At 49.7% G+C, this 13,335-nt stretch overlaps 1 protein-coding gene across 1 annotated transcript in view; it reads right to left on the bottom strand.

Moving 5' to 3' along the window:
* Window positions 1–13,335, bottom strand: part of LOC137903138 (CUB and sushi domain-containing protein 3-like) — a 180,189-nt gene that overhangs the window by 25,032 nt on the left and 141,822 nt on the right. Inside the window, 19 exon segments of the mRNA XM_068747273.1 lie at window positions 2–11; window positions 330–454; window positions 576–621; window positions 623–781; window positions 915–1,009; window positions 1,089–1,202; window positions 3,754–3,870; window positions 3,962–4,037; window positions 4,125–4,243; window positions 5,112–5,299; window positions 5,634–5,772; window positions 6,472–6,663; window positions 6,752–6,954; window positions 7,065–7,191; window positions 8,461–8,652; window positions 10,230–10,386; window positions 10,461–10,529; window positions 10,612–10,712; window positions 12,204–12,392. Of these exon segments, the coding sequence (XP_068603374.1) occupies window positions 2–11; window positions 330–454; window positions 576–621; window positions 623–781; window positions 915–1,009; window positions 1,089–1,202; window positions 3,754–3,870; window positions 3,962–4,037; window positions 4,125–4,243; window positions 5,112–5,299; window positions 5,634–5,772; window positions 6,472–6,663; window positions 6,752–6,954; window positions 7,065–7,191; window positions 8,461–8,652; window positions 10,230–10,386; window positions 10,461–10,529; window positions 10,612–10,712; window positions 12,204–12,392 (2,418 nt within the window).

Consider the following 13,335-nt stretch of genomic DNA (forward strand, 5'->3'; position numbering starts at 1 on the left):
ACAACTTGAATCTGGAGAAAGAGACGCAGAACGTTTATTAGGTACACGTTTAAATGATAACTGGTGTGTGATTTCAGTAAATCTCAATCTGAACGAATATTTAATGAGCTGTTATTTCTAGTAATGTTTAATGTACGTGCTTTGTGGTTGTTTTAACGGACTCCATTCTACGCTTTGGCTTCCACGCAATCTGGCGTTATCTGTCCCCATGAGATCCCCCCCCCTCCCCCCGTCCATCCATTCATCCCTCTAATGACATCTTATCTTCTTTGACATCCTGCCTGCTCAGCTTTTAAGCAAATAATGCGTGGGTCAGCCCCCCCCCCCACCTGTATTCCGGCCCCTTCCGGAACGGACACCTTCCACACGCAATTTTGGTTGTTGTCGTAGGGCTCTGGATATCCTGGCGACAGGATGGTCCCTCGACGAGAGGTCAGCGCTCCCCCGCAGGGAACTGAATGAGAGGATTAGGGAGAGAAATTCAGAGATTAAACCCGTGTCTGAAGGTCACAGAGAAAGTAGAGGTCGGTTCGTCCACCGCTTCCAATCAGCTCTCCAGAGCGGAGACTCCTCACCTATGCATGTCGGCAGGCTGTCGTTCCATTGCGCCAGGTTGTCCGGGGACGCTCTCGCACCGTATGGCGGTGGAGCCGTGGAGGACGTACCCGGGGTTGCACTCGAACTGCACCAACGAGCCCACGGCGAAGTCGTTGCCCAGGCGCTTTCCGAAGCGCGGCTCGGGAACGGAGCTGCACTGGGTCGAGCTGGTCCTCGGACGGCTGCAGCAACAGACGCGAAAAAGTAAATATCCAGTTGTTGTTGGCCCGATTTCACCTTTGACCTTGATTTGTCCAGCTGCTTCTGCTTTAACCTTCAAGCACGACGACGACGACGTCGGGATTTAAACCGTTACCTTGGTAGACGAAGTGAAAGCCCTTCGCGGTCTCTGGTCCGACGGTGGTGAACTTGACGGTGATCTGATTTCCTGAACTCAGGGGGAGAGACTCGCCTGGAGAGAGACAGAAAGAACAATGTGGCTCGGGTCATCCGTCGCCGCATCCGTCTACACGCCGAGCATCCGTCCTCACCAGAGTGGGACCCGGAGAGGGAAGACAGCAGCGTGTTCTGTTGGGTGGGGCCGTCGTAGACTTCCACCACGTCGTTCAGAGACGTCTGGAATAACACAAACTGACCAAAGAGCACTGCAGGGGGAGAAGAGGGAGGCGAGTTAACCACGCTGCAACGCTGGCTCATCGCTATTCCACGCCACTGTCTGCGCCTGACCTTCCGATGATGGCATTAACCCGCAACACCTAATTTCAATTTTATTAAGCCGGAGTGTCAACCTCTATTTGAAACGGAGCGCCGGCACAAAATTACATATTGGTGCAATGAACAGTCAAAACATCGGCTAATAGTCCTCACGCATTGGTCCAATCAGCCGCCACCCCCCCCTCGCCAGTCGCATCGGGGGTGTCGGCGGATTGGAAATGATGCGCCGAGACCGACTTGCTTTATCTCTCTGTCCGCGTAATCACAAGCGGTGATGAGCTGTCAAACCCGTGTCATAAACGCCGTGGTTTGTCCAGGAATTAGCGCCGAGCCTTTCATTAAATACCCGGAGACACCTCTGATAAACCATCAGTTCTCCAGGGTGGCGGCGGGGGGGGGGGGGGGGGGGGGGTAGCATTAGGAGAAAAAGCCCCTCCAGGGCCGTGACCTCGCATCTCATCGGTTTGATCTTGGTCGACACATCATGACAATCGAAGACTTGCGTGTGTGTCGCTGTGTAAATTAAAATGTGTCTCAAGCACAAGCTAGTTTATTATAAACGAAGCCCATTTCAGCCTCCATTCCCAACAGCACACACAAATGCAGCATCCCCCCCCCCCCCGTCTCTCTTCGGCCCCCGAAGGCTGCGGTGTAAAGGATTAAATCGGAACATCGCCAAGGACACGCGGCGATGAGAAGGTCGCCGGTGGCTTCGTACGAGGCCGTTCCCTCTCTGCGGAGTTCTTTGGAAGCTCGAGCCTCACTTTGCTGGAACACGGCTCTGACATCCCGTTCGCCTTCATGTAAATCCTCGTCTCGTGTTGAAGAAACGGAGGCGGGGTTTATTAGCCACTCATTTAGCATCTGGCAACAGCTAAACGGCTTGGCCGGACGGGTGCATCCGACCTCTTGTGCTTTTTTTATCCTGCGGCGAGACGATGTGTGTGGACACGCGTCCGCCCGTCGGACGGATATCGACCCCCGCAGAGCAGGTGGAGTTCACAGCTGCAATTGATTTAAGGCGCCGGGATGCAAACGGAACTTTATCCGCAGACGGGTAATTGGCGATGAACTCCCTCCACACTGCAGCCGCGCACGCACCGTGCACGGCCGGCAGAGCCGTTCAGCCGAAGTTCAAATCGATCCACCGGATCTACAGTTCTTGACGAACCTCATGCAACCGCTCTACCGTCTCGACGAGCCGAACGTCTACGACATCTCCGCAGAAGCCCGGCCAAGAGTCCCCCCCCCCCCCACACACACACGGTACTTAAACCAAAGGAGCCATCGCTCTGAATCGTCAGACCCCATTAAACATTAAATAACCAGTCCTGCGGGGGCAATTTCTGATTTGCTGATCATCAAAAAGAGTTTGAAAATGAAACTGTAAACCTTCAGTTTCTGTGAGATCACAAAACCCAGACGCGCTAACCAAAAGCCGGACGCTGCGTTGCGCTTCGGCACCATCGCCGTACGGCTGGGAGTCGGGGAAGGGCGTCTAATGCAATATGTAGGCCGACCAAATGTTTGCTACCTCTCAGTCAAAACGTCGACACGGAGCCGACGCTCCAAAAGCTGCTGCGCTAATCCAATGAGACGGCGGCCGTCAACAGCCTCGGGGAACGCCGGCGCTTATTCATCGTGCCGCGGGGCGCACCAATCATCGACCGTTTGTGAAAGCTCAGCTCTGGCCTGATGAGTCCATTGTCCTAAAAGATTAGTCCAACCGTAAAGTGGACCGATGCGGACTGTGATCTTGACAAACTATCCCAAGTGATGAGAAAAATGTCAAACCAATTCCCAGGGTTTGAGCACAGAGAATGGAATGATACCGGGATGGACCCAGCGTCAACATCAAACGATCCCTGAGCAAACTCCGGTTTCATTACGAAGACGTCTGATGTAGCTGAAACTAAGCCGCTCCTTATCTCCAAGGTCAAGAGTGAACACGGTTCTTCTTAATCACACTAAATGTGTGTGACAGGAGACCCACATGTGCTCAGTGTCCCGAGGTTCCCAACACGGCGTCGTGTAAATGCCTCTGCAACCTTCACATATTTATATCGCTGGTATGATTTATGCATAACCCGAGGACCGCGGATCAAACGCGGCGAGATAAAGCCAGCCCCGTCTTTTCATGCAAGTTTAACGACGAGACCTTGACCTGGAATCAGGTGAAATGGCCAGAGCATCGTTTGATCCCAAGTTTTTTAGTGGTTAAAGCCAGAAACGATTCCTCCAGGGGGGCTTTCCTCCCCCCCCCCCCCCCCCGCATTAAAAATCAAAGACGTTTTAATGTCATTTTGTTTCACCGAGTGAAAGAACAAGAGAATACACGCCGAGGGAAATTCTGATCACGCTGATCATTCCTAGCGTTTCTGTCTCTTCACCTACACTTTGAAATCATTCAAGAATAAATAATAAAAGGTGTGTGTGTGTGTGTGTGCGCGTGTCGACGGCACATGCGGGATTTGAACTTACCGAACTCTCTCGGCACAGATATGGAGTAGATGCAAGTCTGCCCGGATGTATAGTTCCTGGGGAAGTTGGGCGATAAAACGGTGCCTTCCGATCCCGTAGAACGACTTCCGCAGGGAGCTGCAGGTCACGCATGCGTGCGTGTTAATAAACACGTGCGTTATGGTGCACAGAGGTGCGTGCGGGGGACACGGCTATCGGTGCACGTTACCTTGACAACTAGGCAACGCTCGGTTCCACCCGGGCCTGCCGTCGTCTCCCATGCTGCATGTCAGGGTCGAGTAGCCCTAATAAAAGAATAAGATGCGAAAGTCGAGCCGAGGCCAAAGAGTCGACCGGCGTCCGACAACGCATTCAAACCGTCCACCCCGCACCTGTAAAACGTATCCGGCCTCACAATAGAAGGTTACGGTCGAACCGAGCTTGTAGTCCGATCCCAACCTGGTGCCGTTCAGAACGACTCCCGGGTCGAAGCAGGATTCCCTCAGCTTGGCTGAAAGCAGGAACAAAAGAAGCGGCACGAGAACGAGAGGATGAGGAAAAGAGAAAGCGACGGGCGGCCATAAATAACATGTCAAATTAAAAATAACCAAGTTCCTCGCCGTAATGAGACGAGGCAGGCGTTTCCTTGGCTTTGAGAACCGTCTGTTTGACTTACCGGGGGGCAAGAACGTAAACTTCGTCCCCCTGGCATTTGAATGCTACGTGAACTTTGTAAATTATGACTTTGGCTTCCCTCCGGCTGGATTAACGATCACCCTGCATCAAATTATGACCTATTTCAGTCCGACACGAAGCCGGGGTTGATTCCTCTGTGGGAGATAATCCGACTCGCCCTTCTAACAATCCGTTCCCCGGTAATTCAGAATGTATCGAGCAGTTTCCAAGGTACTGCAGTACTCTGGAGAATATGAACATTAAATATTTCTCAGCGCATTCAGGAGGCATCCTGTCATCTCAGGAGATGACATTAGCATGTTAATTGTGAATAATTTAAAGTGTATCTCCCCAGATTATGTTCTTATGGAAAACGGATAAGGCAGAAAACTGCCCCCGGGGTAATTATGTCGAGAGATGATTTCAAAAATAATTTTCCAATAACTGAGGGTAAAAAAGAAAAACCCCGGTTGGAATGCATGAGAACTTCTTAAAACAATGTCTTTTATTCGGAGAAAGGCGTCTGTTGAGTTTCGGGATGGTGCTTTTGCTGAGGTCATCAGAATTATATCGTCGAGGTTTTATATTTCATACCAGATTAAAATGCAATTTTTTAAAAAATCTCTAAGGAAACAAAACATGTGCTTCTGTATTCTCAGCGTTCAGAGACTAATTCCAACTCGTGGTTCCTTTGAAGACGTTACCTTTGTACTCCAGGTGGAAGCCGGCGTAAGAAACCGACCCGTCGCTCCGGAACGCCAAATGCATGGCGTTTGAACTGCTCTCTATTCGCTCTGGGAGTTTGCTGTCCTGGAAGCTACCAATCAGAGGGCTGTTGCTATCCGGGCCGTCGTAGATGTACAAGAAGTCGTAGTTCGGCTCGATATTGAAACTGGAGAGAGAGAGAGAGAAACGGGCCGTTACCGAGTTTGATGTCGGATTATCGGATTTTAAAAGCGTTTCAGACGACTGGATAAAAGTCAAACGTGTTCAGGGCTTTGAAAATCAATACGGTATGTTGCAGAGCAAACCAAAAGGGACCTCGACAGGTTCCTTATCATCAGATATTAAGTTGGCGCTTTCTATTCCGCAGCCTGAAAGGGTTTTAAGCGCTGCAGAGACACGCCGATCGTCATCCGGGAATGAATCCCGACTCCTCCGGCTTCCTCTCTGACACCAAAAGAGAAGGCTAAAAATGAAAATGGTATCGTAAAGACGCAAGTTACCTGATGAAGGCCAGCGACAGGATGTAGTCCGAATTAACAGCAATCAGCCAATCACAGTCCTTGGAGTGAGGGTAAGGATGCGGATAGTTCGGGGACAGGATGAACCCGTTGGAACCGGTCAGGTTTCCTCCACAAGGAGCTATGATTGGGGGGGGGGGGGGGAGCAAATAAATTTATGTTCAGTATTTTCTCGTGCTCGGAAGAAGGAAGAAATCGTTTTAATTCAGGAGTGCGGCGCGACGTGAGAAATCAAATCAAAGTCCGGGAGACTGTCTGCGAAGACGGAAGCGAAGACGACCTCGCCGTCAGCGTCCTTAATTCATCCGGATCATTTGTGATGAGTTTGAGGTTATTAGAGATCTTATTAGCGTAAATAACGCGCCCGTGGTTAGAAATAAACCCATCAGAGGGCTTTTAGTTTGAAAGATACAGGAAGCGCATTACATCAAGGGGAGAATGTTAACTCTTTGAGTGCCATTGACGTCTAAAGACGTTTTTTTGAAACCCAAACAGTCACTGCCAACCCTGACATTGAAATCTGCGTCTCTTCAACGGTACAATAACTCCAGAATGCAAAATGGGAGGGACAGACTTCCTTTTTCATATGAAAGAAGAGACGCTTTAATCTTTCATTTGGTCTGTGTGATGTGTGCGTAGTCATAGTAAGGAATACTCTGTGGGGCACTCAGAGCTGAGCTGAAAATGGCCCTGCTATGGAGGATAATAACCCCCCCCCGGTCACTCTTAGAGGCTAACCACAAAATGGAGACCCGTGTATCTCCCCCACATCCTGCGTGGTACATCCGTTATACATGTCTATAAATACTGCGCGTCTCACCGATGCAGACGGGCGGGCTGGGCTGCCAGTAGTATCGGTTGTCCACTTGTATGCAGGTGATCTTGTCGTCCCCCTGGAGCTCGTATCCCGGGTCGCACTGAAGGGACACCAAATCCCCCGGCTCGCGACCGTCTCCGCTGCGACTGCCGTTCATGGGGACGCCCGGGTCCCTGCAGGCCGTCGCCACCGAGCCTGGAGGGAGGAGGAATATTTAAAAACAGCTCTCTGGATGCAGTGAAACAGTGAAACGCCGCATTCGGGGTTTTCCCGTGACACGTACTGGAGAACTGGATTGCGAATCCGGACTTGCTGATGTAGAAGTCGGTCTCAAACTGGACGGTGACGGTGTTCAGCGTCGAGTGGATCCCGTCGGGCAGCAGAGACCCGCTGAGCTCCGACAGCGACATCTCATTCTCAGGCGGGCCGTCCCAAACCTTCAGCATGTCGTGGCTGGCCTCCGTGTCGAACGACAGGAACCGAAGGCTGTCCGGGTCACAAAACGGAAAGAAGCATTTCCCGAAGTCTGCTGCAGACTTTAGTCGTATCTAGAAGAGGCACCGGGAGAGCGGGGATAATCGCCTCGGTCACATTACCTCACGATGTTTCCCGAATCCACCTCGATGGTCCAGGTGCAGCGTAGATTGTTGTCGTAAGGGAAAGGGTATCCGGGCGAAAGGATCCTCCCCGAGGACTCGCCTTTAAAACGCCCGCCGCACTCCGCTGCGGGAATTGCATGCGTGAAGGGATTAACGTGGAAATGGCAGCAACAGCAGGTGATTGATGATTAATCGTTCGTGTGATCTGTTCACGGTTACACCTCACTCTCTGCAAAAAGAGTTCTGCAAAAAGTGCTGACCCTGCATCTGTTCCAGAAACCGCTGGATATTTTATACCAGCAAATAATTCCCTCCTTGTTTTCGTTTTTTTTTTTGACTCGCTTGGTTTTATATTTCCACAATCTTCCTCCTTCCTTTCTACTCGTGTTCCTCGTCCCTCAGGCGCCCGTCCCTCCATCGCTCGCATATATTATCTCGCGTAATCAGAGCAGAGAGTTGGAGCCGGGCAGAAGAAGACAGAGAAAGGTGAGAACCGAGGTGGTAAAGAATGAAACATTCATAATAAGAAGCGCTATAATATTAAGACTGGAGGGTGAGCTGAGGTCACGGTGCCAAAATATGAAGTCAGAGAATATCAGCCGGTGGCTTTTATGAGGCTTTCTATTATTGATGGTGCGAAGGAAAGAGATTCCTGAAGCTGAATCCAAAATCAGGAAGTTCAGAGGGAAGAAATGTCGTCCCCCCCCCCCCCCCCCCCCCCGTTGTCATAAGACATCTGGTGCACAAGGGAACAAATAACTAGAATAATGGTGACTTAATCAGCCACAGCCGCCATCTGCTGTTGAATGGACAGACCCCCCCCCCCCCCATTCGTTATTAACAGACAGGTTACAGGTTTATTGATCACCGTGGAGCTCCCCGGATGCTGCCCCCAGGTGGGAGCCCGGTTCAATGGAGCAGGATATTTGTGACTAACTCTAAGTCGGAGTTATAATTATCCTGATAATGTATAAATAAAGAAAGATGCTTCTCTCTTTTCAACCAATGATGTCGCCTGTTGAGAAGTTAATCAATCAAATCACATTAGCCTCATTTCCTCCCCGCCCTTCATGCCTGTTTGGATGCTTTCATCTTCACGTACCTGAAGCTTCACCCTTCGTTACGGGACATTAGTCCACAAATGAAACGTCTTCGTTAAGCAGAAACAATTACATTTTCTGATTTAACAAGCGTGACATTCTTCTCCTAAAAGGTAATACGGTCAGTTCTGGAGTCCCGGTTTTGGGCTTTGAACACACATGCTGGCATTTCGGACCGCATGTCGCGTCCTCACTTGTGTTTGCGTTTCCGTTCTATTTAGTCATCTTTTAACGGATGTGTGCGCAACCTCCTTCTAAAAGCGTGAACGGCTTGACGTTTGGGAGGGGCGTACCGATGCAGGACGGCAGGGGGTTATCCCAGGCTCTCCTTTCTCCTGTCATGCACTTCAGCGTGGAAGCTCCATGCAGAGTGTATCCTGGCTCGCATCTGTACGTGATGCTGCTCCCGGAGAAATGTCCTTGGTCGTTGACCTTGAATCCGAACTGAGGCACTCCGGGGTCCTCGCAGTGGGACAACTCAAAACCTAGAGAGAGAGAGAAAACGCCCTTCTTAAGTGTACGCTTGCGGAGATGCTTGCCATGGAACGTCTCACGCCCACTGGAGGAATTGGAATTAGTGTTGTTTAGATTCGCTGCAACATCCTCTGAATGTCCGTTTATTCCGTCTCCGAGATCACGGATCCCGTTAAGCTCCCGTCCTGACTTTCTAATAAACCAAAGAAATCGGGGAAAGATCCGAGTCGTGCCGTTATTCGGAGCGATACCGGAGCATGGATGCACCCTGTCCAATTTAATGTTGTTTTTCACAGTCTGCCGAGGCTCAGTTTCCATGGTAATATTCAAAATACTGTATTTATTCATGTGTACAATTTTGCAGCGCGGGATATGAAGAGGTGTATAAATAGCTCGTCCTTATAAGGCCTCAACCGGGATTTGATCTCCGGTATTACCTGGAAGACGAGGTATGTCGAGGGGGGGGGGGCGTTACCTCCCTGCAGACTGGAGAAGGTACACGTCTGAATCTTTAAAAATGGCTGTTTGCAAAGCCGTACTTTCACCATGAGGCAATCTGAACGTCTCTGCCATCGGCCTGACATTTGCTGCCAATGATTGCCCGTCTGAAATTGTTCGCCGTTTGATGTGTGTGTAAGAACCCTCCCCGCCCCCGTCGTGCATTATTTATCGATTCACTCTTGCACCTAATGTCCTGAACTGTACATTTTGTTGCCTTGGAAATGCTGCAAATGCTTCCAATCCTTTTGTTGCATTTGCATTGATGACAAGCTGGCATTCATTTTGCATCGGTATGAGGAAGCGGCGGTGCAGAGGAGTCGGTAACGCTCTGCTCTGCACACATCAGACGACACGTCCTGAAAGTGCTGCACAAAATCGCCCCGCGCGGCTCCAGTTAAACAATTACATTTCTAATTCTAATTGTGTCTCCGAGGGCGCAGCCGAGCGTGGGCGGGCGTGGGCGGGCTCCTGTTGCACATCGCGGAGCACCTTTCGGATCCTGCGCCGACATCGCGGCTATCGGAACGCTTTGTTTGTTAAACGCGGCGGGGGGGGGGGGGGGGCGCCTGCGATCATCTCGCTGGAGGAATTGGCGGCGGTTTGAGAAACGAGAAGCGTTTAGAGTTCAGTTGATTGAGAGAATATCGGTAATGTTAGCATGGTAGCATTTAGTCACTGAGCTAATGCAACTCTCGCACCTGTAATAAACCCGATGCAGACAGGTAACTGCGTCAAGGTAAGCTCTGGCTCAAGCACAAGTTCAGTGAGGAACTGAATCCTGTTGCACCCACTGTTTATCTCTCATATCTCGTCATTCAGATTTCTCACGCATGTCACCGACTCATGGATTCGGCTTGTTCGCATCGGCTGCTCCGATCTCCCTCATCGCTCGCATATTTCCTCATTGTGCTTTCCCTCCACCTCTCGTTCTTTGCAGCTTGTGAATCTGATATCTCATCTCATCAAACCCTTCAACCTCTGCGTTCTCAGCGGAGTCATCCGCCGCCGCCACCAGCGTCCGGCCGATCCGGCCCTTCAGTCACGATTTATTTCAGGCGAGGGTGTGTGGCTGTTCAGGCCTTCTTACTGGAGTAGACCAGCTTGAATCCCTCCCCTGTGCTTTCGGCATCGCTGTAAAACTCCAGCCAGAGATGGTTGGAGGTGGAGATCAGCGTCAGGCCGAGCATCGACGACCCCGTGAACGCTCCGAGGACGTGAGCCGTGCTGTCTTTGCCGTCGTAGATCTGTAACAACGGCAAAACGTACTTGAGGCGTGAACCGAAAGGATGAATGGATGAATGAAAGTCGGCGTGCTTGCCTTGAGAATATCGCCTTGAGCGAGGTGAAAGGTTCGAGCGGAGATGTTGATACCTTTCCCAGCCTGCACCTGGAATAAACGGGAAATACGCACACGATGAATTAGCCAATGAGATTAAGATGTGATGATAAAGGAGGTGTGGAGGTGTTACCTGGATGCTGTAGATGCACTCGTGGTTGTTGTCGTAGTTCATCGGGTAGTTTGGGGAGAGGAGGATCCCTTCGTTGTTTATAACGGAAGATCCACATTCGGCTGGTGACAAACACACAAAAGGGCGTGGCTTTCATTCCTCCATGTTCCCACACAACATAGACCACATGTTTGTGGAACGTTTTTAGACTGTTTGGTCCCGCGGTATAAACGTCTGACGGGTCTTTCCCACGATGAGTCCTTTTCACACTGCTCCGGTTTCCATTTAGGAAGTTACCTCTCCATGCGCTCCTTCTTCAACTCCCTCGCTCCTGCTCTCTCCCTCTATCTACCTCTCCATGAACGGTGCCTCCTTCCCCCTCCTCCTGCTTCTTGAATTTTCCTCTCCTCCTCCTGTCACTCCTCTGCTTTGTTCCTCACGGTTTTCCCTTTTCCCTCCTGCTCCCGTTCCCTTAGATTTAGCACTAAATAGAAGATGATGCCCAGAAATGACAGCAGAGAGGAAAAAGCAAGCCAAAGGCACATTTAAATGTTCTCTTTGGTAAAAAAAAATAAAAGACCTCAAACAATGGCGCCTAATTTAAAAAATGAAATACAGGACGCCAAAGAAATAAAGTACAAGAATCACCTTAAATGAAATTAATTCTCTCACAATCTCTTTTCTTCTCCTCTTTGCTCACGTGCACTTTATTTTGAAACGACAGACGGGAGGTAAATTTAGCCGAGCGTGCAAACACCGGCACGCAGCGCAACGTAAAAGCTGCGTTCTTTGCACATCCGAAAAAGACAGCCAAAGACGCAAACCGTCGGCCAGCAAACGTCACGCGGAGCTGAAGACGAGTTAGCTCAGCAGTTTGAAATGTAAAACTTCTGGATGATTAATGTCCGTCCGGCTGCTCGGAATCATCCCACGCTTCTCCCAGCGGCTTCGCGAAGGAGTTGATCAAAATTCAGTATTGATTCGACGGCCCAAAATCAAATTAAATTTCACCCATTTCATATCTACATCTGGAACGCCTCCGTGCCGTCTCTTTTAATGTTGGGTTCTATTTGGACCCACTTTGATATATTAATCAAGTTTTTAAAAGAGTTGCGAGTGAAATGAAAACTTCTGAGTGATATTTGTAACAAAAGCCTTTTTTCTCAGCCCAAAGCGACCGAGGGAAATTCAGCTTGTATAAATGTGACTTCGATGGTTTGTCGAAATCAAATGTTGAGTTTAAAATAATAATTAACAATCAAGGACAGATGTACAAAAAAAAAACCCCCATGAGGTGGCGGTGAGGTGAGAACTACGAATCCCTCACGCCCCCTTAGCAATGTTTTCTTTTTGTATATTAAATAAATATGACCTTGCAGACTTTCGCTCTGAAGCTGCCCGAACTTATAAAAGGATAAAGAATCAAAACTTCTTTTCATGTCAAAGTGGAGGAAGATGTTTCCGCTATTGTGAAGAACTTGGAGAGGAAAACAAGATCAACATTCCAGTTGCCACGGGCGACTGTCCTATTAAATTAATCAAAAGCTCTTTGACAAACGGGAGGAAACTTGAGAAGGCAATCAATCTTTTAAGGAGGGAAGGTATTCTCGTACCGACGCATCTTGGTAAAGGAGCGCTCCACATTCTCCGCCCTCCTCCCAGGCAGATCAACTCTGGCGCCCCCTCTAGGCGATAGCCCATATTGCAGGAAAAAGACAAAGTGTCCCCGACGCCGAAGCTGTAGCCGTTTCTCCCGCCGAACCTCGGCATCCCGGGGTCCTCGCATGGCTCCAGCGTGTACTCTGCAGAAAACGAGTTGGAAAATGAATTCATTAATTCATGCATGAATAAATATAAAAAATACCAGACACTGTGAAATCAGCTAATTCTCTATGCTTTTGGCTATAAAACTATAAGGACAATATCAGCAAATTCAATATTTCATTTATTTTAGCTGCACTTTATTTTACAAAGTGCTGCGTGAGTGTCATGAGTGTAAGTGAGAGGTGATCTACTCGTGGTGATTAATCAACAAATCAATACTCATTTCCACTTCATGATCTCGTGCACGATCGTGACAATCAGCACAAAAGTTGTGCGACTTTGTCCTGACGTGCACTTGCTGATTATTTTTAGCGCGCCACAGCGGGAGCTTCATTTCCATCGGGCGGATGCCGATGCTGTGCTTGTCAGAGAGCGCTGTGGGATGAAACGGCGAGTGAGACGGGTGGGGTCGCGTCTCCGGCGACATCTTCCGTGTTTTTATAATCCGAGTAGCGGCTTGTGTTCCGGTTGAGAAGCAGCAAAATGTCGACTCGGAACGAAACTCATGAGTCAATTTAGAGGATGGAGAAAGGACGACGATTTGACTCGGCCTCTTAAGCCCAGCTTCGGGATGCGACCCGGATACAGGTGGATGGAATCGGTTCTTCCCCAACACGTTATGCATCAAGTACAACATTGACTCTGATCAGACTTCATAGTAGGGCTGGTCAAGTCGCAGGGAAGGCCTGATTAAGACCCTGAATGCAGCCGTTCAGGCACTCGGGATTGGGAAGCTGGAAACGTCCGAGCCGAGCGTTTTCAAAGCTTCCATATTTTTCAGGTGGCCCGTACGAAAAGGAGAGCGATGCTGCTGCTGGTGGAGGTTTCCATCTTTTACCTCGGCGTTCCGCAATGTCCAACTTTAGTTACTCCAGGATTACATCACCAGAAGGCTGCTGACATTCTCTGATCAGGCCTTGA

The sequence above is a fragment of the Brachionichthys hirsutus genome, chromosome 13 (assembly GCF_040956055.1).
Source record: "Brachionichthys hirsutus isolate HB-005 chromosome 13, CSIRO-AGI_Bhir_v1, whole genome shotgun sequence".
Taxonomy (NCBI): Eukaryota; Metazoa; Chordata; class Actinopteri; order Lophiiformes; family Brachionichthyidae; genus Brachionichthys; species Brachionichthys hirsutus.